General features: G+C 37.9%; 1 protein-coding gene across 3 annotated transcripts in view; it reads right to left on the reverse strand.

Moving 5' to 3' along the window:
* The window catches only part of opcml (opioid binding protein/cell adhesion molecule-like), a 337114-nt gene that overhangs the window by 103294 nt on the left and 208405 nt on the right, over positions 1 to 25415 (reverse strand). For all 3 annotated transcript variants that reach the window (XM_051401624.1, XM_051401623.1, XM_051401622.1), the window contains one exon: positions 2148 to 2383. In XM_051401624.1, the coding sequence (XP_051257584.1) occupies positions 2148 to 2383 (236 nt within the window). The remainder of the gene's footprint in view (positions 1 to 2147; positions 2384 to 25415) is intronic.

Genomic DNA, 25415 nt, shown 5'->3' on the forward strand with positions numbered 1-25415 from the left:
AATTTTATCTGGGTGTCTATATAATTATTGATGCCAATGATTAAACAATTATTGGTTAATCTGCATTAATAATGTTTCCATCAAATATATTATCCCCTCCAGACATTTGTTAAGACAAATAGTCACACATTAAAATCCACAAAAAGTCATCTCCTCCTTCTACCTCATTAAAACTTCCAGAGTAGAGAAACTCTGAATATTCAAATGTTCATTTCTAAAATGTTTCTGTTGGACACAAGATGTCTCCTACTGCACTGTAAAGTCCATTCTCAGTGGATGTGCACTGATGGCTTCAAGTTTCTACATCACACTGTACAAGTTGATACTGGACCAGGATGGACTTCCTAACTATTGGTGATGTCACAGATCATGCTGGTAGGCCCCGCCCCTTAAAATCAGATGTTCAATGAGCACAGAGAAACTTTCCACTTTCAGCAGATGAATGGTGAATGGAATTCTTGGGGAGAAACGTAATACATGGAACAACATTATGTAATTAGGATACAATAAAATGCTAACTGTATTCCGTTAAGTCACAGAAAAAAATACACTTCTGTAAAAGTCGTCTTCGTTTTTTCTTTTCCCCTTGTCGTAATTTATATTATTTCATCAAGGTAATTAAAATTAATATAGTTGTTTTACTCTAATATTATGATACTTGGATTAAGTTTCTAAATTTTTAACCGATAATTTGTAATTGTATTGGAATGCATTTTTAAAGTAACCCTCCCAACTTTGCCTTGGACACTCACAAACACATGAAACACCACAAACAGTGAACAAACACCCCGATCATGAGATATGACTATTGTCCTAAATGAAATCAGCAAGACTGAAGTCTGCTGTGAAGAGATTGGTGTAACCTATTATATGTCTACTGGTAACAGCTATTTAATATTTTGAACTTGTCTCTCCTTTGTTGAATATTGACAAAAGGGAGTTGGAGCACCACAATTTTACATGAAAGCATTATTTTATATTTTTATCATAATCTGCCGTTATTGACTTGGAGCAGTAGCTTCAAAATGCTATTATGAAGGAAAAAACCTTCACTTTGTGTAATCTCTTTAATGATTAATCAATTTCTGGAAAATGACAGTCCTACTTCACATGGAGAGCTGTGGCAGGAGCCTGTTTGTGGTTTGACAGACGCTGTTGAACTCACATGTGTACTGATCACTCGGGCAGGTGCATGCCTCCTTTGGTGTGCCAACACAAAGCAGCACCACCGGTGTTTTGTTGGTGTATCAAAGCCCAGCTTCATGGGTTTTGCAGGTCTTGTGGCTGCTTTTGGTTTTGGTTTTGAGTGTCGGGGTTATTCAAGGTCGGGAGAAAGGACGGATAAAATCCATGGGAAAGTATAATAAAAGCTGTGCGTTCCTCATCTGTCCAAAAATATGCTCGTCTCTTGTTGGATAAAAACCATGGTCTGATGTTTCTTGGCATCAATTGAGAGTTAATGAGATATCATCACTAATTATACCGTGTGAAAAATAGTCACTGTTAATTATTATTTAATGAAAGTGTATTTAAAAAAAATTATTCTCAAAGAAATCAAGATTTCATGTCAAAATCTCAAATGCTGCGATCTGTGTCCAGTCAGCATTTGCCAGCAGTCTTTTCTTGTATTCTTTTCTGATAGTTGTACTTCATCTAAGTTTTAATTATATAATTATATATTTAATTTAATCCAGCTACATGATCTAAACCTCAAACGCAGGCTCCGGGCTTGTGGCACTAATTGTTTGTGGAAACTCACTGTGAAGGAAATGGATTTCATCATAAGAGATAACAAAAGTCTTAGCACTGACAGTTGAATTAGTAGGACTTTGCAATGAAACGGAGCCGGGACATTTTTCAACGTACTGTGCCCTAAATCAATATCTATCACCAATCTGAAATTAAATCGAGATTGAATCCCGGTTTCATCACCAGGTCTAATGCTTGCTAAATTCCATCTTATCACGCTGTCCTAAAACAGAGGAGGGGACGTTTATTTGATTTGACTGAAGACTTGCACTGGTCTAAGACAACTTGGGTTTACAATTCTCCAACACACAGCACTGTTCCAGCCCTGATCTTGTTTGACACCTGTGCTTATTTGTTGTAGCTGAACACAAGAACTGAAGGGGCAGGTGAGGTCTTACCTTGAACGATGAGATGCACTTTTGTGGATTTTGGTTTCTTGTTCGTGAGGATGGAGCAGACATAGGGCCCCTCGTCGTGGACGTCAACGTTTTGGATCTTAATGCTGTACTCTGTGACTGCTGTGTTTTCCATCAGGATGACGCGAGGGTCCAGGGACCACTTCTCACTTCCCGCAAATAGAATGGTGGTGCGGTTGAGCCACGCCACTCGTGATACTTTGCTGTCCACGTTGCATCTGGTAGGGAGAGAGGCAGAATATACAAAAACGCATTAGGGATTTAGACCTTTAGCACAATGCTTCGTCTCTGCTCCATAATACTTCCAACAAAAACACCACTCAAAGAACAAGAGTTCTAATTGGGGGCATATTGACATCCAGCTATGTCTGATGAGGTGCTATGAGTGGTAAAAGTGCTGTCTGGAATCGTAATTTGTGGTTGTTTGATTTTGATGAGAAGGCATGGTAACAGACACTGTATAAACTTTCATTATCTGGCATAAACATGAAATACAAGTTGTTAAGACGTAGGATCTTCAGGTGTGGCTCATTACAAAGAAAGAAAGTTCTGTTAATTTATTGATTTACTTGTGGAATTGACCATTTAATCCTGGTTTACGCTACAGACAGCTCTATACATTGTAAAATACCATAAAATATCATTAAAGGATCAGTGTGTAGGATTTACTGCCAATAAGTGGTGAAGTTGCAGATGCAATCATTTGAATACAGCTCAGCCTTCCAAGCTCATTTGTAGGAGAAATTATGGTGGCTGCAAAATTTCTTATAATCTGTACTACTGTAGAAACATGGTGGTTCAACATTGTGGACTCTGTAGAAGAGGACCCTCTCCCTGTAGATGAAAATGGCTCATTCTAAGGTAACAAAAACGCAATGATTGCTATATTCAGGTAATTATACACTAATGAAAACATACCTATGAATATTATATTCCATTTCTGACAATAGATCATCCTAAATGTTACACACTGGACCTTTAAATTACTGTCAGTTGCAAGTCAACTTAAATTGTCTGGTTCATAATCATAAATTAATATGAGTTGACCAAATGCCCATCAGAATGGCAGTTCATATTATCAAAAAATGCTGTTTAGAAGGTCAAACGTTAGCTTGCTGGGTTGAGATTCTCCAAAAAGCCAGTTTTTCTACAGTAATTTGTTATAGTCTTTTGATGATGAAGATAGGTATGTATTTCAAACAGTCTTTTAACATCAATCAAGCCACATGTGTCTGATCCTGGTCTGAATGTAGCGCTCGCTAACGCAATAGCTGATACAAGCAGTTTTTATACATAATAAGTGATTGAACTTGACATTGCTTAGAGTTAAAGCAACATGAGTAAACACTCAATGTGAATGTGTACATTTATTATTAATACATGAATAAACTACTCTAGCATACAGTAAATTAGCAGAAATGAAAAGTTGAAGTAATCAGCTCAAAGGCAGACTGCAATTACTGATTTTTGGAGTCATCTGTGTAAGTCCAATATTCACTCTTGTTTGGCTCTGTTTGTGGTGTCTAACTCCTGAGGGAAATATCAGGCTCTTTAGCTGCTAAATGCTCCACAACGTTCAGCAGCTAGTGTCTAACTGTGTCTGTCTGCTGGTTGCTGCTGAGCAGGGAGCGTACAGTGTGTTTTCTGAGATCTTTCTCAGAGAGCTTCTTCTCTGAAAGCAGCTGCCTGGTGTGGCTGAAAATGACGCGGTGGGAGCGGTCCCCAACAGTAAAGTTGCAGCCGGGCAGCTAAACTGAGCTGAAACTTACTATAAAACTCAGCTGATAATTCTCTGTAGGTTCATGTGAGTGACCCCTTTCAGCATTGGTTTCACATTGTCATTTGAACATAGTTATTATAAAACAAAATTTACAAACCTTATTTTTAATGTTAAATCATATTGAACTTTGTTCCTTGAAACTGAGTTTCAAAATCTTTTTTTACAGTATACATGTTATATAGTGAGTTTTAGAAGAAATTTCAAATATGAATTGAATAATCAAAATAAACATCTGAAGTCATGTAGCATTTCAAAATCAAATCAAATTTTGGTGGGGTAGAGATGCAACCTGCAAGTGCTCCTCGAGAAGCTGTTCCACCCCTGACATGACACGCCTCATTCTTTAGATCACATTAGTAAAGACATGAGAGAGGTCTCTTTGATGAGTAGCAAATGTATTCACCGTACAAGCACTAGACATAACTCAATATCAGGATGTGACACACAGTATCAGTAATCTAGCCAACACCGATAATGTGCACAGTGACAGTCATTCAACCTCTGTCTGATCCCAAAGAGATCAAAAGGGAAAACATTGTACACTGACGTGCTCCTATACCTCAAATTCAGAAACATAATCTGTTTCTGTAATGCAAACGTTTGAACAAACTCTTTACATAATCCCTATGGTATACTAACTAAATTAACCTAAAATGTATTAAAGCTGCAGTAGGTAACTTTTATGAAAATAAGATTTGCTGAAATGTTCACTGTCTTGAAAGTAGAACATGAGACAGATAATCTGTGAAAGAATCAGGTTCCTCTGGCTCATTCTAGTGTTCCTAATGGCGCTTGTGAGAATCCAATGTGCCTGGAGGAAAAGAACCAATCAGAGCCAAGAAAGATATAAAGACGCTTTGTGTTGGATGCTTAAAGTTAGTTGATTTGGTCCCAAAGCATTTGTATTTGACGCCCCAGGAATGAGACTCAAGAGTCAACTATCTTTCTTGGCTCTGATTGGTTGTTTTGGTTCAGGCCCTGTGGTTTCTTGCTAATGCCATTAGGAGCACTAGGAGGAGTCAGAGGAACCGGATTTTTTCACAGATGAACTGTCTCATGTACTACTGTCAGGATATAGTGAAAGTTTCAGCAAATATGAAAAAATAAATTACCTACTGCAGCTTTAACACTTCTAAGTTTGATAAGAGATTTGTTAGTACAGTATCGGAGCTGAACATATACATGCTATAACATAGACATTGGAATTTATTATGAAAAATCTCTATTCATTGAAAAAAGAAAGCTTTTTATATTACTAACATAGTACTGTGAATAAATTTAATATATACAGTATGTGATATAGTAACACAATATTGCATACAAAGGTATTTTACAACAATGATACTGTGCACCATAATTACCACATTAAACCTTCTGATCTGATTTATACAGCCAGGATAAACCAACAACATCTGCATTAGCTGTGTTAGTCAAAATACAAATAAATGTCTTTTTTTCTGCAGGAGGACAGGAATATAAATATAACATCAATAAAACTAGACTCAGAATACACTGGGGTATCTATACCACTTTAAAGCAGGATTTGGCAGAACATTATTGATCGTATCAGTAAAATAATGGAAAGACATTTCAGCTTTGTGTGCCAGTTCTTTTTATTTTATTTATTTAATTAATGGATGTTACAATTTTTGGCATGAGCTTGCACAGACTGTGAAAACAGTCTTTTAAATCCAAAATACCCTTAAGTAAGCTCACAGATGTATGCAGATGAATTCAGTGCAAAAAGCAGCAGCGTCTGGCTGATTGGTCTGCAAGTCTCGGAACAAGTTATCACACACAGTCCATGTACGTACAGTGCATTGCACGTTCACACACCCGGCAGTGTTTACTAACCCCAGAGTCACACGCGCAGCATTCACAGTAAATAGAGAAAGAAATTTGAGGTTCACAGATTAACACGTCTCGGTCAAAAGTAATGTGTTTAGACTGTGTGTGTGGCTGGAAGCGGGCAATTTGAAGGAAGAAGACACACTATCAGCAGCGTGACAGTAAAGAAAGTTAATGGGAGCAAACAGGACAATTTATGAATCCGACAAACAGCATTTTTGGTCAAATTTGTTCCACCTCTCTAGTACTGCCCCTGTCAATAAAGCAGGACCATAAGAGAAAGGTTTCAGTGTTAACAGACGCAACACATTTGATTCTTAAAAACGTAATTCTTCTCGAGACATACGTTTTTGTCTTTGACCCAAACATTCTGGGATTATCAGTTAATTTAGATAAAGAGATTGACATGAAAGAAAAGGTGATACATGGCAGGAAACCCAGCCAAGATGAGAACAAGTCTTTGAATGGCTTCATTATTTGCTGAACTCGCACTATCAAACAGTTCCACTTTGACTGCCTCACAATAATATGGTACCAAGCATTTATTTTGAAAAGGAACAATATGTTTCCTTCATATTTGCCTTTGGAGAGATAGACTCTCCACAGAACAAGGCTCCAAAAGTTACTTTTAACTTAAAGAGGATTATGTGTATCTGCAAAGCCCGGAAGGAAATTAAAACTTTTGGTCAGAGCCCCCAAAAGTAAACTGGTAAAAACATGTCTTCTTGAGGAGCTCTAATGGTCTTAAACAGGGAATTAAAGGTCTAAAGGTCAGTAATGGCCATTAAACTGTAGCCTTTTTACTTAAGCCTGGGAAAGATGCACATTAAACTATATTATACTATTATAATAAATACAGCCTTATTTAGAAAAGCTGTGAAGAAGGCTGTTAATAGTATGTCTATTCTCTCTCCTTACTTCTGTTGTTGTTTTCTCTTCATTTCACACCTAACTGAAATTTAAATGAAAGTTAGATGTACATATGAATGAGTTTACGGGATCAAAGTCTTGGATTTGGGTATAAATGTGTGTCAAATTGCTCATCAGTTGACCCTACCAATAGAGACAACCTGAAACAATCTCGTCATGTTAAACTCCACATAGGATTAGTGGGACATTTTAGCGAAAACTGAGAAATCTATATTCTGGTAGCTCTAAGACTGTACATCACAGAATTAGCTCTACGTATCACTAGCATCAGTCGGTTGATTTAACATTCAAAGGTGCTGCACACAACTTTCAGACTAGATCTCTCACTAGAGCACCAGCATCTCAGACCAAAACAAATGTGAGTGCTGCAGCCCACCAGACTCTATTGACAAAAACACAAATTTGACCTCACAGTCAATACAACACACTTCATTCAACATAAAAGTCACCAAACCTGTCTTTGTCTTTCTACTGTTCCAACAACAATCATCAACTTTGGTTCAGTCGAAATAAACCCGTAATTTACAGTTAGATGAGAAAATAAACACCAAACAGGCTTTAATAGCTGCCGTGTAATTCTTGGGGACAAGTTTGTGATTACAAGTGCTTATCTTCGCCACTGACCAACTCAGGTTGTTATTCCAAGTGTCTGACAACAGTATGGAAAGGATCACTACTGAGAGACTTTTTTGTTAAGTAGTAAGATATTTAACAAGAAACAGCCCACTTATCGCCACAAACTAAATTAAACTCACCAAAACCATCTTTGTTAGTCTTTCCAGTATTCCAACAATCACCAACTCTGGTTTGGTCAAAACAAATCATTAATTCACAGAGTCAGATGAGAAAAACAGCACTTTCAGTTTTCAGCACATGGAAAGACTCAAATGCATTCACAGGCACTAACACGTATGAACAGCCAAGCCAGAGAAGTAAACAATTCTCAGATATCAACACAGGGAAAGGGAGTTTGATGTCATTTTATTGTGAAGCAACTACAGGCAATGTATTGTATTTGTCACCAAATACTGTTTCCTGCCATAACTTTGCACACACAACAAGAGCTTTTTCCAGGGCTTTTTTTATTCAGTGGAGCAGTGTTAAATATTGCAGGGATGAATAGTGCAAGCAGAGGCAGCCACAATGCTCTGGTTTTAAGACCTGCAGGTGACAGATTCTTCCTTCAGTCCCTTTGTGAGGACCAGCAAACCTCCAAGAAGTCATCACGGTAAAAAATAAAAAATTTAAAAAATCTTGCAAAATCTGATTTAATTTTTTTCATAGCATTGCATGCTGGGAATGTCCCAGCCCTGTTGCTGACCTACTGATCCACTGAATTTCACATTTGAAGGTGGGTTTCATGTCATGTCCAAAGGATTAGTTTGTAAGTGAATGCCAAGCATCATTTAAAGAAAGAAAAAAAATCCCAGCAGCTACAGACTTAAAAGAATCTCAGGTGATTTAAAGGTGAGGTTGGAGCTTAGACATAGCTTAGACCAGCTCAGAGTAGCATCTTACTTGCTTGTTATGGTTTACATTTATTTTTGTATTTATTTTGAAAATGTATCGTATATGAACGTTCAATATGAATTTACTGATTAATCAAAAAGTAAAATTACAATGTATGTACAGATATTTAATGAAAGTAAAATAAAAAAACCTTAATGCTTTATACTGCTTTGAGCAAGATATATGACCAGATGTTGAATACATCTGCAGAATAGTCTCTTTGCGTACATGTATCCGGTAGGTACAACATGGGAAAAGAGAAGGCGAGTGCACGCTATGTCGTTATTGGCCATTCAACAAACAAAATGTCCCTTGCAGTGTTAAAACCAAACCTATGCCCTTGTGCAGGATATTACTATATTATTTATGTCCATCTCCACTTTCCCTTGAAGAAATACACAGGAACCAATTTTTCACTGGGTTATTCATTCTGGAGAGAAATGCTCCAGTAGCAAATCCTGGCAACAAACAGATAAAAACAGGAAGTTAATATTAAGGCTAGCACAACATACTTGAAAACCCATGCACACACTGAAAAAAAGCACTCACCTAAGTATTTCCTCAGTATATAAATAAAATGGGTCATAAAATGTAAATATAAAAGGTTATCTCCCTCTCCTGCTATTTCCCTGGCAGGTGCCGCGGCAGTACTGTAGGATTTAGTTGAATGCGTGCCAAGTTGCTGCAAAGGAGAAACGGCAGCAGGTGAAGGTGCAACAGGAGGAAGCTATTTTATTCATTTTATTAGTCTTCCTCTGTAGTTACTCTGTAAACACAGTGACGGAAAGTGTTGCAGAGAGTCCAGGCTGCTTTCAGCATTGTCCTGCTTCATATTCATAATGGAGCTCGCTCACACTGGGAGCTGTTCAGTTCAGTCCTGCTCTGCTGGCTACTGAGTCACTCCTGTGGAGCTACCAGAGGTTAAGTGCTCAAGGGCACCTTGTCAGTGGCTACTCTGGAAAGAGGAGCATTACAGTAGTAATCCGTTTTTCCCCTTTTTTAATGCTACTGGGATTCAAACCACTGACCTTCCAGAGTGTCTTCGACCTCTAATGGGGAAACTGGCCCACTTACCTGGAGGGATATCTCTTTATCCAGATAGCTTTAGTGTGATTTGTCAAAGTTTGGGAATGTCTCCTGTCAACCCCAACAAAGGAGCTGGTTTTTGGTGCTCACAGGCAACAAAAATCCATCTGAAAAACTCAACAGCAATGTAATATTCATGGAAATGTTACTTGCTTTCTTCTGTGCAGATTTACAGAGTTTGTATGTGCCTTTGGTATAGGGATGGTAAGATTCACCGATTCACATCGGTGCATCGGCATACATGTTTAATATGTGATCACCACTCTTAAAAAAGTGTGCATCAGATACAATTTGGGATGAACTCTGGATGCATCATTTCTAACATCTTTGCATCTGTAAAATCTGATTTATTTCTATAGAATTATAGAATTATCTCACCACAGAAGCATTCAGGTTCAGGCAGAGAATCAAAGCTCTAAAATCTTGTGTTGAATCAAATTGTTTCAAATGTTGTTGGTAATTGATTGATCTATAATGTATTGAATCATCATTGAGATGCGGATCACATCGACCTCAGTGGTGCAGATGCACATCCTTACTTTGGTAGAACAATGCAGTTCTCTGCAAAATTGTTCACAGCAAGGCCTGTAAGTCACAGTGAGTAACCATGTGGAGACAAACATTGCTGTTAGAGTTCCACTGAACTGACAGCAGACTTTTCTATGGCAGACATCTCTAGACCTTAGTAAATTACACTGGGGGTTCTGAATGGATTTACTGTTCGTGGTCTTTGGGGAAAGTGTCCTTTAAAAAGCACCTGCAGTGTCCTAAACCACTTCACACTCCTGCGTCTATTTAGTTGTTTAAATATAAAACGAACATAGACAGTGTCAGGCTCAGCTACAATAGCAGCACTGTTTGACAGGGATACAGAGATAAATCAATCATAGAAAAGGAAGAGATACCAGCTTGTCTACTGACTGGAGGCTCAGTAGAGCAGAATGTGATGCAGACACAATGCCTGACTGGAAACCCGCTCTACTTCTGCTACTAATGCTGTCCCTTTCCTTTGTGCTTTCTACTGTACATACAAAAATAACTTGTTGAAAAAAGTCCAGACATTCTCTAGAGGATGAGAGAAGAAAGTTTTGTAAATGTAAGAGGTCAAAATTTGAAGTAAAGTATGCATGGCAAACTGAGCAGCCCAAGAGAGCTCACCAATCATAAAATATAGAAAGCCATAATCACAATAACCATAAAGAACTGGTCATTTATGTATTGTTGCAAAGCTGATGTAAAGAAAACAATACAGAGGGCTGTTTGTAACAAGCACCTATATGTGAGGCATGTAGGTCATAGTTTTGACAGGGTTTTCCCCAACTAAGACACCTTGCTGACAAGATGGCGCATTAGGTCTCAAACCTTAACATCAGACAGCAGACAGCTTTCAAATTGGCTGCACTTTGGAGATCCTGTACTTGGAGAGAGGCCAACGATGGGTGGCACTGTCAAAAACTGTCCTGCCGTAACACTCAGCTGAGAGGCAGTGTGCTTCACTCAAATGCACTCCATGCCAAAATTGTTTGTTCTTGTTGCTGTGACACTCAGCTCTGTCAAGTTGCACCAGATTTAAATATAATTTCAGTGTTTTTAATGGTTGTTTTTTGGTATTAGCCATGTGTGGCTTTGGGATGGCATTATTGTTCAGCCCTTTAGTATGGTCCAGCCTGAAATATCTCAAAACCTATTGACTGGATTGCCATGGAATTTTCTACATTCATGTTTCTCAAAGTATGAAAACCACTCAATTTGGTGGTCTCTCTACTCTAGCGCCACAATGAGTTTGAAAAAAGTGTTTCTATTTGTATTTAAATATTTTGACAACTATTGGATGGTTTGCCAGGAAATGGTAAATAGATGTTTTTACACACCGTGCCACATTCACTCTTTCACACACATTCACTCAGTGATGGCAAAGCCCATTGAACAGAAACTAACGCAGTCATACACATTGGGAGCAATTTGGGGTTGAGTATCTTGCTCAAGGCAGGAGCTGGGGATTGAACCAACAACCTTCCAATTAAAAGACAAACCGTTCTTCCTCTGAGCCACAGCTACCCATCTGATACCGATATCCATTGTTCCCAGTGGATGAATCATATTGACTTTGGTGATCCTCTGACGTTCCTCTTGCGCCACCATAAGGCTTAACAGAGGTGTGGAGTCACATGACTTGGACTCGAGTCACACTCGAGTCACAAATTTGATGACTTTAGACATAACTTGACAAAATTTAAAGAAGACTTTAACAGTCAGTGACTTCACTTGGACTTGAACCTTTTGAATTTAAATTCTTGATACCATCCCCCAAGCCCAAAGACCAATGATTGCAAAGTGTGATACGAATCATTCATTTCCCTTTAACTAACCTTAACAATATTCATTCCCAGCAGGTCCACACTTCCACTTCATTTGATCCAATCTGACAGCATCCAAACAAGTCTCATGAGAGAACTTCACATCATTAAGTGCCAGTTGGAAAAAAGAATACCAATTTGATGATACCTAATTTCGTTTTGTACATTCTGTTGTTAAAATGGCATTACATTTGGTGAAGAGCGCATTATGTCTTCTTTAAGACTCACAATTCAAAGTTTAGGACTTGGGGCTTTACAGTCTGGATGTGGGACCTGACTTGGGACTTGACTGCAAAGAATTAAGACTGACTTGTGACTTGCAAAACAATGGCTTCATCCCACCTTCGGTGCTTGGTTTATGAACAAATACCAGCACTAGCTGAACTAATGACATTACCCTCAACCTTGGCTGCACTTTGTATTTAGTGCTAATTAGCAAATATCAGCATGCTTAACTAAGATGATGAACAAGATACACATCACCATGCTGGAATTGTAATTGTGAGCATGTTGAATTTAGCATCTAGCTCAAGTACAGCCTTAAGAGTCGTTAACATGGCTGTAGACCCTGTCTTGTTTGTAGATAATGGAGTATCACCTCAAACAGTGTCACAATGGTGATGAAATATTAACTCCAGGTGATAAGAAAAGAAAGAAATACTGTGTATGTAATGCTCTGTGTTTTCATACAGAGCATCTGTCAGGGTCGGACAGCATTGAATTCTTCAAGGTCCAAAGACCATTCCCTCCATTTCTCCATCAGTAAAGGTTATTACTTATTAGCAGATGTTATCTGCTGTCACTTTGCATTCTAATAATATACCAGGCTAGGGATTTCATAAACTATGGGTGAAGAAAAAAATATCTCCTAAATTTGATGTATTGAGCAAAGCTGCAAAAGCAGCAGCAGCTCAGGCTAAAATATGTTTTCCTTTAACAGTATACCTACACTCTAAAAAAATAAAACATTGGGTCAAAAAAAAAATATATGTTAACGTTTTCCACTAGAATTTTTAAGTTAAGCCAATTACATTAATTACATTAATTCAAAGCAATGTTTACCTTTTAGGCCACAATAAAACGTATTTCTAAGTAACATGAACTTAATAATTGTCAACATGAATGCAAGTATTTAAGTTGATCCAACATAATGTTTTAAGTAAGGTGAAGAAGCTTTTTGGCCACAATAAAACACATTTCTAAATAACATGAACTTAATTATTACGTTGATCTCTGCAAGAGTTAAGTTGAGCCCTGTCCTATAATAAGGGCATTTTCCTCTGTTTCCCAGGAGGCTAAGTTGCTCAAAACTCCAACCTTGGTTGTTTTGTGGGCACACACTAATTTCAACATCAAATGAGGAAAGCTTCTTTGAAATAACTTTGGCAGTACTCACACCATCATCTCTTCTCTCATCAATAATTTTAGTGCAAACAAAACAATTATTCATCATGAATTCACAATCTTTATATTAAATAACACAAATGAAATTACTGACTTTTACAAGATTATGTATATTTTTAAACAGCTTTCCAATTAGTATTTATCTATTTAGCACCCTTTTTAAATTGTAATATATTTCTCTTTTAAACATACATGTAACATTCATCTTTAAATATATTTCATTTTCAAAACATTTAAATTAACTGTATTACCATTACTGTCCTTTCTAATACAACATAAAGCATAATTTTTCTTAGACCTATTACCTGTGTACTTATCATTTGAAATCAAACATTCAAATGAAATGTACAGTCTTCTTTTTACATGGATTAAAGGAAAAGAAAAATCTTTTGACTGAAATGTTTTTTCGAGCTGCAGCCAAGTCATATTCCCAATTTGTAATTTGTGAAACATGTTACAGGGCACGTTACTTGACACGTGCTAAAAAACTAAGATAAGATTTACAGCCTCACCCCACACCATGTTCTCTAATGCAGGATCAAGTTTAAATATTTGACCAACAGTGTTTTACAGGAAGATGATCTGAACAGTTGTTCTATTCACACTTATAATGTTTTTTGTCTTTTCAACGTAATTTTCAATCTATTAAATCAAACTGTGCCTTTTTTTTTGCCAAGCTTCTCTCAAGTTTTACTTTTTCAAATCAACCATCTACAGAACTTTTCAGTACGCTATTTTTCTACTTCTTCTTCTTCTCATCATCATTATCATTAATTATTATAATTACTAATAATACTAGTACAGTGCCCGTAGGAAGTATGTATTGCTATAGAAAGTGGGAGGTTAAGAAGCTTTTTCATGGATGGCCAAATGAGGTTGTGTTTGAAGGTGGGACGTCAGGGACATTTAGGTTTGTTGTGAAATGTGTAGATTGATAACTATTGTGTTTTCATATAATTTGTCTTTTAGCAAGGACACTGTAGGCAGATGAACCCCATTCCACTAATGTGAAAGTACCACACCTCATGGTCAGCGCATATAAATTCTGAAAGAACAAAGTGAACTACATCTGAAATGGGATGAAACCTGGCAGCATAAACAGACTAACTTGTAGCATAGCCTAGTAAATGAACTGGGCAGGACATATTATTTAGCCCTGTAATATAGGCTAACATACATCAGAGAGAGAGAGAGCGAGAGAGAGAGAGAGAGAGAGCAATGGCAGTATTCCACATCAAATAATTGTTTTGAAACTACCAAAATAGTGTGAACGGATAAGCCGACAGCGTGAAGCGAGGGCGTGTCGGTCAGACAGTCTGATAACTGCACAGGTCTCTCACTCAACTTAATAAAGAGAAATTTCCCACAAAGCAACGTTACAGGACCAAACAACAGTAACGTAGTAACTGTAACTGTCTTTGGAAACTTACATGAGGAAAAAAAATACCACAGCTGTACATGGAGAAGCGTCTGTCCTCCTGTCTGTCCTCCCGCCTGTCCTACCGACTCTTCCGTTACATTTCTGCCTGAAAAACAGCGTCTGTCACCGGCGAAAAACTGACGGAGTGTATGCGATCAAAAATCACTGCGACCGCCAGCCCCCCGACCGAGACATCAGTTTACTTTCCACCGGAAAACATTCTCCGTCTGCTGGTGATTATGTATAATTACGTAATTTAGAGTGAAAAACGTAACTTCGTCACTTTCCAGGATGTTTGGTGGGTGAGGACCTCAATCACTACACATTAGGGCTCTGCAGTGATTGGCTCTGGTGCGCACGTGGCTATGGTGGCTATGGTAATGCTAGCGGAATTCTAAATAATTTAGGAAATAATTTATTAACTGTATCTTTGTAGTCCAAACAAAGCCGACGTTGCACACCCTTAAACCACACAGCAGCCATGTTGAAACTCTCAGGTCAGTCTGATCCTGATCTGCAGAGATATTTGAGCCACACACACACACACACACACACACACACACACACACAGACAGAGATTCCTTGCTTTATAGATAGATGGTTAAAGTGAGCCTCTTATCGTTTAACAGAGAAATACATCATACAAACAGCAACTTTTGCAGCCTTGTCAGTCTGATGGCGAGTTATCACCTTTCTGTCATCACTAACATACTGTTAATAATCAAAGAAGCTCTGAGGCTTTACATTTGTTCTATATATTATAATACAAGATTTCAGCATTGAGCTACAATCAGGCTACATTCATGATTTTGTACAGTCAAACTAACCAAAAACTTCTTATTGATTATCACTATAAAGTTTCAGGGCGTTCCTGTAACCATGGTAACTCACGGTGCCAGAGGGGAGGGAGAGACGCTGAATGAAGCCGTTTACACAGACACACTACAGACAAAGTCCAGACTATAGTTGTTATTTCACACATGTAGCACACAACAGGAGACTCTCCGTGTCAGACGAGTTCTCACGTGTTGACTAAATTTAAAAACTAATTGATAACGTAGCAGCGTGACGAGTCCATGCTAGCTAAACAGCTAAACTTTGGGGCCGCTCCGTGTATAGATCCCGCCCTGTGTGGGTCACTACACTGTCATTGGTCAGGCGCGCACACGCTGTTAACGATAACAGAGAATGTCTAATAAGGAGAGAAGTGCCACTCTCTGTATACGTCCGGCTTCTGAACTGTTGCAGTTCCACTCTGGTTCCATATGAGGGCGCTCACAGGATGAGTACAGAATGAATGGCGGTCTATGGAGCTATACCCTCAAAATCCACTTTTCTCAGGATATCATTTTTTGGCTAGTAATTTGAAAGTTGCAGTCGAAAGGGGATGCAAAGAAATGACACATTGCTGGGTGTTAGATTTTTTAGAGTCACTTATTTGCTTTAAAAAGTCTTTTAAAATGTCAATGACGTCATACACATCGTACGGCCAGAGATACCGCTTTACGGCAAGCCTCCAGTCACTTTGTGCTTCCGCGCTCCGCACTTCCTTTTCTCTCGAGGCATCGACAACACAGCTGACACAGGTTAGGCTCTCCCTGTCAATACACGGGCTAGAAAGAGTTTTTGTTTTGCTGTTTTAAACCCCACGCCGAAATATTCATATTCCCGCTTCGGATGCCACGATGCCATCAAGCGGGATCTCTGGTCGTAATCAGACCTTCACTGACCAATCAGCATTCATTAGCAGAATGCTAGCGTGTTATGGGCAACAACAACTCAACCTGTAAGAAATCGAAAGGACATAAGTACTCGTTCATTCAACTTTCGACCTATAACCCATGTTGAACTTGCAAAAACTACAATCAAATCTGAGTTTTATCAACGACAATCAGGTGAAAGAGACAAATCTCTACATTCATCTACATTGATCTCATAAGTCGCCACTGTCAACTGTGACGAAAATCCGTCGTAGCAACGGAGAACTTTTATCCATGTTTTTAACGAAATATTTATCACATTAACTGTATAAACATGAATATTCATTTATTAACCCTTGCAAATGAAATATGGTTCTTCAAAATAAATCCTCAACAGACAATGAGAGCAGGCTGTCAGAGTGTTTCTGTTGAAAACAAGCACTGAGACCCGGGGAGAGGGCAGCTGCTCGCTAACAGCAGAGAACAGGAGACAGACGATGGTCATTTTTATTTAATTTGTGTAACGTTACATTTTAGTCATAAACATTGAAAACACACTCTTTTGTGGTAAAATACGAGTAAAAGGTAAAAAATGGAATTCCAAAGAAAAAAATAAATGAATGGAATTTGGAAAAAAAAATAAAACGAAATTTAGGAAGAAATAAAACGGAATTCATAGGGCCCTACATAACTCCGACTGGTTTTGAGCAAAGTATCTGTACAAATAGTGTAGTCAGCAACAGGCCAAATCAACAAGCCAAAATGGAGGCCTAGCCTCTTAGCAAGCAGTGGCTATTACGGGCTAATGTTAGCTAGACATGATTAGACTATGATTCAGATGAGAAGAAATACTAAAGATAACTCGCTAACACACAACCTATTTGTGCGCTAGTTTGTTGGTCAGCTAGCGAAAGTAAATGAGGTAGCTACTTGTAGTTTATAAACGTAGCTAGCCTACATGCTAACCAGAGTGGTGGCTAATTGGTAATCCCATATTAAGTTAGCTTGCCAAGACGTTTTACCTGGCTAGCTGGCCACCTATTACTCGCGCATTTAAGCCTACTCCATCAGTGACAGGCTACAGCTACTAGCTAACTTTACCTCGGCACACAGACTGTACTATCAACACTGCTCAGATTTCGGTATTCGGTTACAGTAGGCTATCACCAACAGAATCCTGAGCGAATACAAATATATGTGTAATTAAGCATAAAATTACTTACCATTCACCACAGCGCTTCAATTAGTTTCAGCTGTGGCCCTGTGGTCACTCGTGAGGGAGACTGTGGGCCGTTTACACGTCATCAAATTGTATTTTACATTAACAGAACTTAAAATTAAATTATTTTTTGATTAACTGAAAATTTTTAACTCTGACAAGTCATGATATATATTGAATCAATAGGCATAATTTGTGTGTCATCCAAGCTCAATAAAATAACAATTACAAGTAAAAAGTCTAACAGTTTCTCAGAACTTGATTTTTTATTTCACAACAATATATATATTTAAGTAATGACTAAAGGTCCCCTGAATTAGTTTTTAGAGTGTAGTATATCAATGTCAAAGATCCATCAATTGATTAACTGATAACAATTCTTGTGTATTGCCATTTATCCAGTGTGTATTCAAGGTCCTCTACTTTTTTGTTGCATACCCAAATCTATACTAGCCTTCCTCTCTGGGTGCACTCAGGTCCTCTCCGGTTTGCTTCCGTCCTCCTGAAAACTTTATTTGTTGGTTATATTTTATATTTTGTTGCACATTGACACTGCATAAAACCTGTCAAGCTGTCCAAACACATTTACTCAATTGTGTTTGCACTCCACGGAATACAATTGGCAGCATTCGCAGGTGGGTTTACAGACTTACAGTAAAAGTCCTTGTTGTCAGGTTAAAAGTAGCAGCAAGTGGAGGAGTCAAAGGGTGGTTCATATCCTCAGCAGGCCAAACACTGTTGTCAACAGCAACATGGACCATAGCACACAATGGGAACTGGAAATGACTACTGGAAAGTAGGCCAAAAATGACAAATCATAAGAGAATACTCTTACCTCATGTGGATATGTTTTGAAAACCAGATTTTCTCTGCCAAAACCCAAACTTTAGTAACATGTTTTCTTAAGAATGTAAGTATCAACTGTGAGCTCCTGATATATGGCAAAATCCCCAGGATGATAATCACATGTGGACTGTCAACATTCAGCTCACCCATCTTTCTGCTATTATTTCTCAAACATAGAATCATTTTTTATTTTTGATATGTGACAAACCAGTGTCGCATTAATATTTCAGGTGCCAGACATAAAAACGGTAACTAGAGTGTGCCCAGGAAGCAGGTGCTTTCTCAGCAGCATTCGATAAAATAATAACATAATACTACAGTATACGCCCAGTGCTACTTTGAGGGCTGTGTACCAAGACAGAAATTGAAAACAGATACAGTGTGTGTGTGTGTGTGTGTGTGTGTCAGCTCCCTCCTCATGGGCCTACAGGTATAGGTTAACACAGACTCTAGGAATAGTAAATGGGTAAAAATACTTTTTAAGGCTGCTATAGTGCTTGGCACATAGACCTAAAAAGTGCTCACAAGAAAGTGAAATGTATTGTTCTGTGAAGTGCTGTGTGTTTGTGAGATATGAGGATTAAATAGAACATTCAACTCTGCAGTATTCAAAATGATGCTTAACAGCAATAGAAGAGCCAACAACTGCCAAACCTAAAGTGAATGTACTCCGTAATGATTACCACGCTACACTGCCCAAAATGTCAGCACCTGTGAAAATTTCCATTTACCATGAATCTCCGCCAGGTCCAAAATTTGCATATCTCGAAAGCAGTTTGTAAAATGCGTCTGAAAGGAGAAGGTTACGACGCAGCGAGCTCTCACCCTGCAGAGTCCCTGGGACAGAACAGGTGACAAAGCATTCATATTAAAGACAGATTATTGTTTTCTCACTGCACAATGCCCAGCCTTCAATCCAATGGACCACACTGGATGAATAGCATTACTCATACTGTCATTTCCTACTGCCACTGCAGGGTCAGAGGGGACAGCCGTATGGGAATCCAGTTCTATCATAGCGCTCCATCAAAGTCAAGATGTGAATCCGAAATAGTGGAGAAATACTCCCCGCAGGACAAGTGTGACAGACATTTTAAGTACAGAATATGTTACTCACTGCTGAGCCACTGTTGACCTTGTGGCTTTATTCACAACTAATTATTTTTTGGGGTATTGCACAAAAATTGGCAGTGAAGGCTAAACACATTTTTTAGATGGCTCACATGTAAATTGGCAATCAGCAAGAGAGTTCAACTTTTAGATGGCACAAGATCTTTTGATTTACAGCACGGTGTAAAAGTTAGAAAATGATGTCACGCATAATTCCTCAGTGTATTTACAGTGGAACAGTGTACTAATAGTACATACTGATACATACATGTAGGGAACAAGATGTGAAGTTAGAGAAACCGAGAGTTAAGACAAAAAGTACCTACAGTGGTGAATACGGGCAAAACAAATATAAATAAAAAGGGCACCAGCTGTACAGTAGAAAGTCATGATGCATTTATGGTGAAACAGCTTAGTCAGGGTGAGCACCCTAAGGGCCACATGGTTTGTCCACTGAAAGGGAAGCCTAGTGGGCACTCTATCACATTTTATCTACCATAGGTGTATCCAAGAGGGCAATTTTGCGTCATTTTTTCGAACATGGAGGCACCAGAGGAGGTGCTAGGCCCCAAACTTCGACATTGTTATTAAGTAATGGTTATACTCTACAACGTAATAATAGAATAGGTTAGGTATAAAAATACCTACAGCCATTTCTTACCACATTGTCACCGTCTTATTCCCTTACTGAACATTTTCTTGTACCTATATGTATATATCGGTATGTACTTAATTTTACTGTTTGTTTTAAGGCTTTAAATTAGTTGAAACAACTGAACCACTTTACTGCTGTTATGTCATACATACCTGCATTGATCACAGCTGACCTTCCTTCCCCTTCCTGGAAAACTTTGTTTGATGAAACTACTCACCAGAACGACTAGGATGGCTACATATGGTGGAAACACTTAAAGTGGTAATACAAGGCTTTCGATAATACAACAAATGATTACCATAAATTATTCAGAATTATTTACTCAGTATTCATCTATTCAAGGTCATGGGTACTGGCTGGAATATACACCAAATGGATGCTACTGCCCTGTCACAATTAATCATAAGAAACAGATAACTGGTGGGCAGCCTCGAGACTAGTGTCAAGGATTCTTCATCATTACAATTGTTGGTGTAGGCAGAGACAGCTCTTAAGTGTATAGTGGCAGTCTGATAATGCACATGCAGTCATTACACCATTAGTGTTGTTTCTTCGGTAAAAACAGCTTGAAGCGACAAAAAAACTAATCTGGTTTACAAGCAAAGTCAGTTAGAAACACACACTAAAAGTAGGCAAATGGTTCAGGCACTCAGGGTCTTCCACTAACAAGGCCTTTCTATCACTGTGTCTCCAGCCTCAATTGCAATACAAGCCAATTCATAAGCAAGCAACTCAGAACGAGGAGTGGGAGTGTATGAGTGCTTCATTATCCTGCTGTAAACCCTGCTGTAAACCCTGTCGATGCACAATGGCTCTAAGTGTACAGGGAGAGTTACACCAGTCAGAATGAGGGTAACACCTGAAACACCAGGCATGAGATGTGAACAACAGATGCTAAGCAGCCTTTATACACATTCATAACATCACAAAACCCCTTTTATTGAGATATTTATTATTATTGGCATGTGAACACAGAGACAGAACAGACCATCAGTGTGCTGGCAGGAACAATGCCTGGATCTGGAGCTCTTCTGGGTGTGAACAAAACAAACAAAATGATCAGATGTCACATGCCACTGTATGGACTGAATGGAAATTAAGCATTCCTGTTTATGCATTTTTCTCTGTAGCATTTTGTTATATAAAATAATAGCTGCAAGATATAAAACTCATATATCTTTTTAAACTAGCTGATAATACATTTTAAAATAATTTGAGCTATACGCTGATAATTAATGTGATGTTTGTTTTTTAAAACTTTCTTCAAGAAATGCTGTCATATTGTTAAACTGAACCAACATCTGGTCTTTATGTGTTTCTTCATAAAGAATAAATACTGAATACACTTTTATTTTTGATGCTGTTTGACCAGCTACTGTATGGAAGGTGTACTGAGTGTGTAAAATAGTATCAATTATATATGTTTGTGTTCTTAAGGACACATGCTTTGTTCATCCTGCACTTTCTTACATACTGTATGTAAGGACACTTTCAACGACACTACACACCACAGACTGAAGTTCAAAGAAACAATGTCAGTGATCTTTTCTTTACTTTCTATGTGATGACATTCAATCGATACAGGAGATGAGAGAATGAGTAAAGACCATAACTGTTGCAAACAGAAACCCTTCCTATATGTGACCAATTTTTATCTCAACTACATGAAAAACCAGGTAACAAATATAATTGTACAATTATTAATGTTGTTGAGATACATTGATATTACATGCAAAATACAGAAACATGAAAACCAGAGCACAAGTTGACAGAAAATATGAAGGTAAACTACAAATTATATTTCAGTAAATCCTGGAATATATAATCTCATTCAATGGTGTGCCAGAACTTCCTTTATTAGTTAACAAGTTAAAGGTTATATAGTTGAAATTACCTGCTACTAGGTGTCACACTAGAGCGCAGCATCTCAGAACAAAACAAATGGGTGCTACAGCCCACCAGACTCCACTTACAACACCAGTCATTTTACCTCTCATATAGTAGACTAACACACTTCACACTGGACAGAAACAAAATAATACTCAACAAAACCATCTTTGTTAGTCTTTCCAACAATCATCAATGCTGGTTTGGTCAAAATAAACCCTTAATTCACAGAGTTAGATGTGAAAATGTTCAATGGCTGTAACATAAGCCTTCTGTCCTCAAACTATGTCCACCAAAAGTGCTTGTTTACTGGCTCATACCGTTATGTTATTGTCTGAAAACAGTATGGAAAGGATCCCGACAGAGACAGAACTTTTGTTTAACCAGAAACAGCTGTACACCAGACTGCATAGACAAAAACAGTAATTTTACCTTGCATATCAGAGTAACTTCATTTAAAGTGGACAGAAACAAAATAAATCTCTCTCAAATGTCTTTGTTAGTCTTTCCACTGAACCAAAACTCACCAATGCAGATGAGGAAAAAAATGCAGTTTCAGTCACTCTCCTTAAAGACGGTTGCACACAGAGAGACTCACATGCACTAACATGCATTGTCTGTTCAACCGGACTGGAGAAGTAAACAATGTTCAGGGATCAAAACGGGTGGATGACGTAATTTTCTGCTCAGGACACCCTCACTCCACTATATATTTACATAATAAGTAATTTATATATATATATATATATATATATATATTTATATATATATATATATATATATATATTTATATATAATGTTCCAAATGGTGTGTATATAACATTTGATAATGGAAAATAAAAATAATTATCGTTGCAACCAAAGAAAACCTATATTTCCATATAGTAGCAAAATGTAAAATTTTTATTAAAAAACAAACACCCAGCAGATTCAAAACAAGCATGTCTAAAAACTATGAACACCATGTCTATTAACTACAGCGGCTGAATGAATGTAGTCACCAGTATTGGAAAACAGTGAGGGTTGATAAAGGTCTATTAAAGTGTCAGAGAGCTTAACATTGCAGCATTTCTCAGATGCGATGTCTCCAATGAAAGATTGAAGGGCTGCTGATTCTTGTCTATAAAATATACTCTATGGTCCAGGGCCAAAATACATCTCTGACCCGTTCTTATAATAAAAACCCTTCAGACCTCTTAGATCAGCTGGGAGCAGTCTTCTAACTGCTCCACACTTAAACAAAACAGGGTGGAGCAGGCTTTAGTTTCATGCTGTATGTGCAGTAAGCAGAACCTTTTAGAGGATCTGAGACTTGGCCCAACTCGGACTCCTTTCAAATGCATCTGAAAGCGTTCTTCCTATGTGTTATTATCATTTCAGACTGCTTAAAAATTGCACTTCTTTGCACCCTTTCATTTTTTGGATTTTCACTTTACTTTTGTTGTTTATTTATTATTTCTTTTAAAGCACCTTAAATCAAACGGAATGTATACATGTTCTGTGTCTTTACTTGCAGTTAGCTGCACTGAAAGGGTATTTTGTTCAAATGGATTTACAGTCCATGCTACAAAATCTTGCTAAATGTTATTTATTGACTGTCTTTATATTTCAGATTGAAATATACTGTTTTGTTTGCTCTTTCCTTTTGTGCCAGGACATGGACAGTATTTATACATATTTCTTTCTAGATCATATACACTTATTTCAAGTTTATTTATTGAAAAGATGTTGTCTTGATATGTTTGATATGCACAGCTATACATTTTGTGCTTTTTTAGGGTTAAGGGTTTCTATTTGACTAAATAAAATGTAGTGAAAGACGCGTCGCTGTGCAGCTGATCCTAATGGCTTCCAGAGAGCTGCTTGCATATACATTGGATAGTCTTCAATCAGTCCATCATGCCAGTAAGGTCAACATTCAACAGGTTTTTTATTCTCATTAAATACTTCCCTGTGGTTAGATTAGATTAGATTAAACTTTAATGATCCCAAGAGGAAAATGGATGGGATGTCACTGGTGAGAGTCACATGCTAAGAAGGGATAAAATTAATATTTTAAAATGTAGTTTTTTTAGGATTAGGTTAGTCTGTGTTTCAGTGTGAACTTAATGGAACCAGGTGTGTAAAAGGTCAAAAAGGAAAATCTGTAATTATTTTCCTTTTTGACTGGCATATTTATGTTGAAGCTGCAGTAGGTAATTTAAAAAAAAAAAAAAAACCTTTTGTTATATTTGCTGAAACTTAGACAGTAGTACATAAGACAGATAATCTTTGAAACAATCAGGTTTCTCTGGCTCCTCCTAGTGCTCCTAATGGCATTTGCAAAAATCCACAAGGCCTGAATGAAAACAAACAATCAGAGACAAGAAAGATATAAAGATGCTTTTGGTTGGTAGTGTCATGCTGCGAATCTCAGAATTAAGCAATAATGGCAAAAAGGTTATTTTTATAAAAGTTACCTACTGCAGCTTTAACTACGTCAGTGTTTGTGGCAGGATATATGTTTGCAGTTTATCACAATGTGTATTGGCCTGTCAGATTTTTCTGTGTGTGTGTGTGTGTGTGTAGGTGCAGTGCAGTGATACACCATTTGCACTCCATTTAAATGGAGTGATATAGCTGTAGCTCTTGAGCTCTTGAGAGAGAGAAAGAAAGTGTGCACCTGTGGGCCAGTGAGAGTAAATGGGGCATGCGTATATGCACATAAGTGGAGAAGTGAAACAAAAATTCCATTATATAATGTATTCAGTGTAATTCTCTGTCAGTGAAGTGTGAAGTGAAGAGTCCATGATAACGATAACAACCGGACTAGAGGTCTTTACAGGTCCAGTCGGTTCTGAGAAACAGAGGCACGACCAGGGCAACGAGTCGGGTCAAAATTATACTGATTATAGTCTAATCAGGTCAGGTAGAGTCTCTGGAACAACCTGGTCATGTACCATCACTCTCTCTTTCTCTCCTTACAATGTTCATGCTTAAGTCCAGAGCTCTTGCCTGTTCCGTTGCTGTGCTTCTTTTGACATACAGTATACTGGTGTTCAGGTTTGTTGTGCTGATGTGTAAAATGTTCTAAAATGAGTGTAACATATTGTATTATATTGTATATATTGTATATTGTTAACTGGCCGTTCCAATGAATGTACAAACCATGTATGTTGTTTGATGTGTTGCTTGAAAAATGCTGTCAGGCACTGAGAATGTTTTTTTAGCTGTAATCAGACTGTTAGCCACGCTGCTTGAATGTAAACAGATTGTGAACGCTGAGTGTGTGCAGTTTTGTGGTGGTAAATAAACAACAAAGCTCTAGTGGAGCTCTAGTGGATACAGTAAATGGGTGGCTGGCATGTAAACAGTTCCACTTCAAGTGGCATGCTTTGTTGCCATAGAAGGCTGATTCAGTATGTAATTGCCAGCATCCAGTGTTGCAGTGCGCCTTCATCTCAAATGTGAACTGGGCTGTGTCAGTATCTGATTGGTTGCTTTTTAAGGTGAGCTAATT

This window comes from Dicentrarchus labrax, unplaced genomic scaffold, assembly GCF_905237075.1.
Source record: "Dicentrarchus labrax unplaced genomic scaffold, dlabrax2021, whole genome shotgun sequence".
Lineage (NCBI taxonomy): Eukaryota > Metazoa > Chordata > Actinopteri > Moronidae > Dicentrarchus > Dicentrarchus labrax.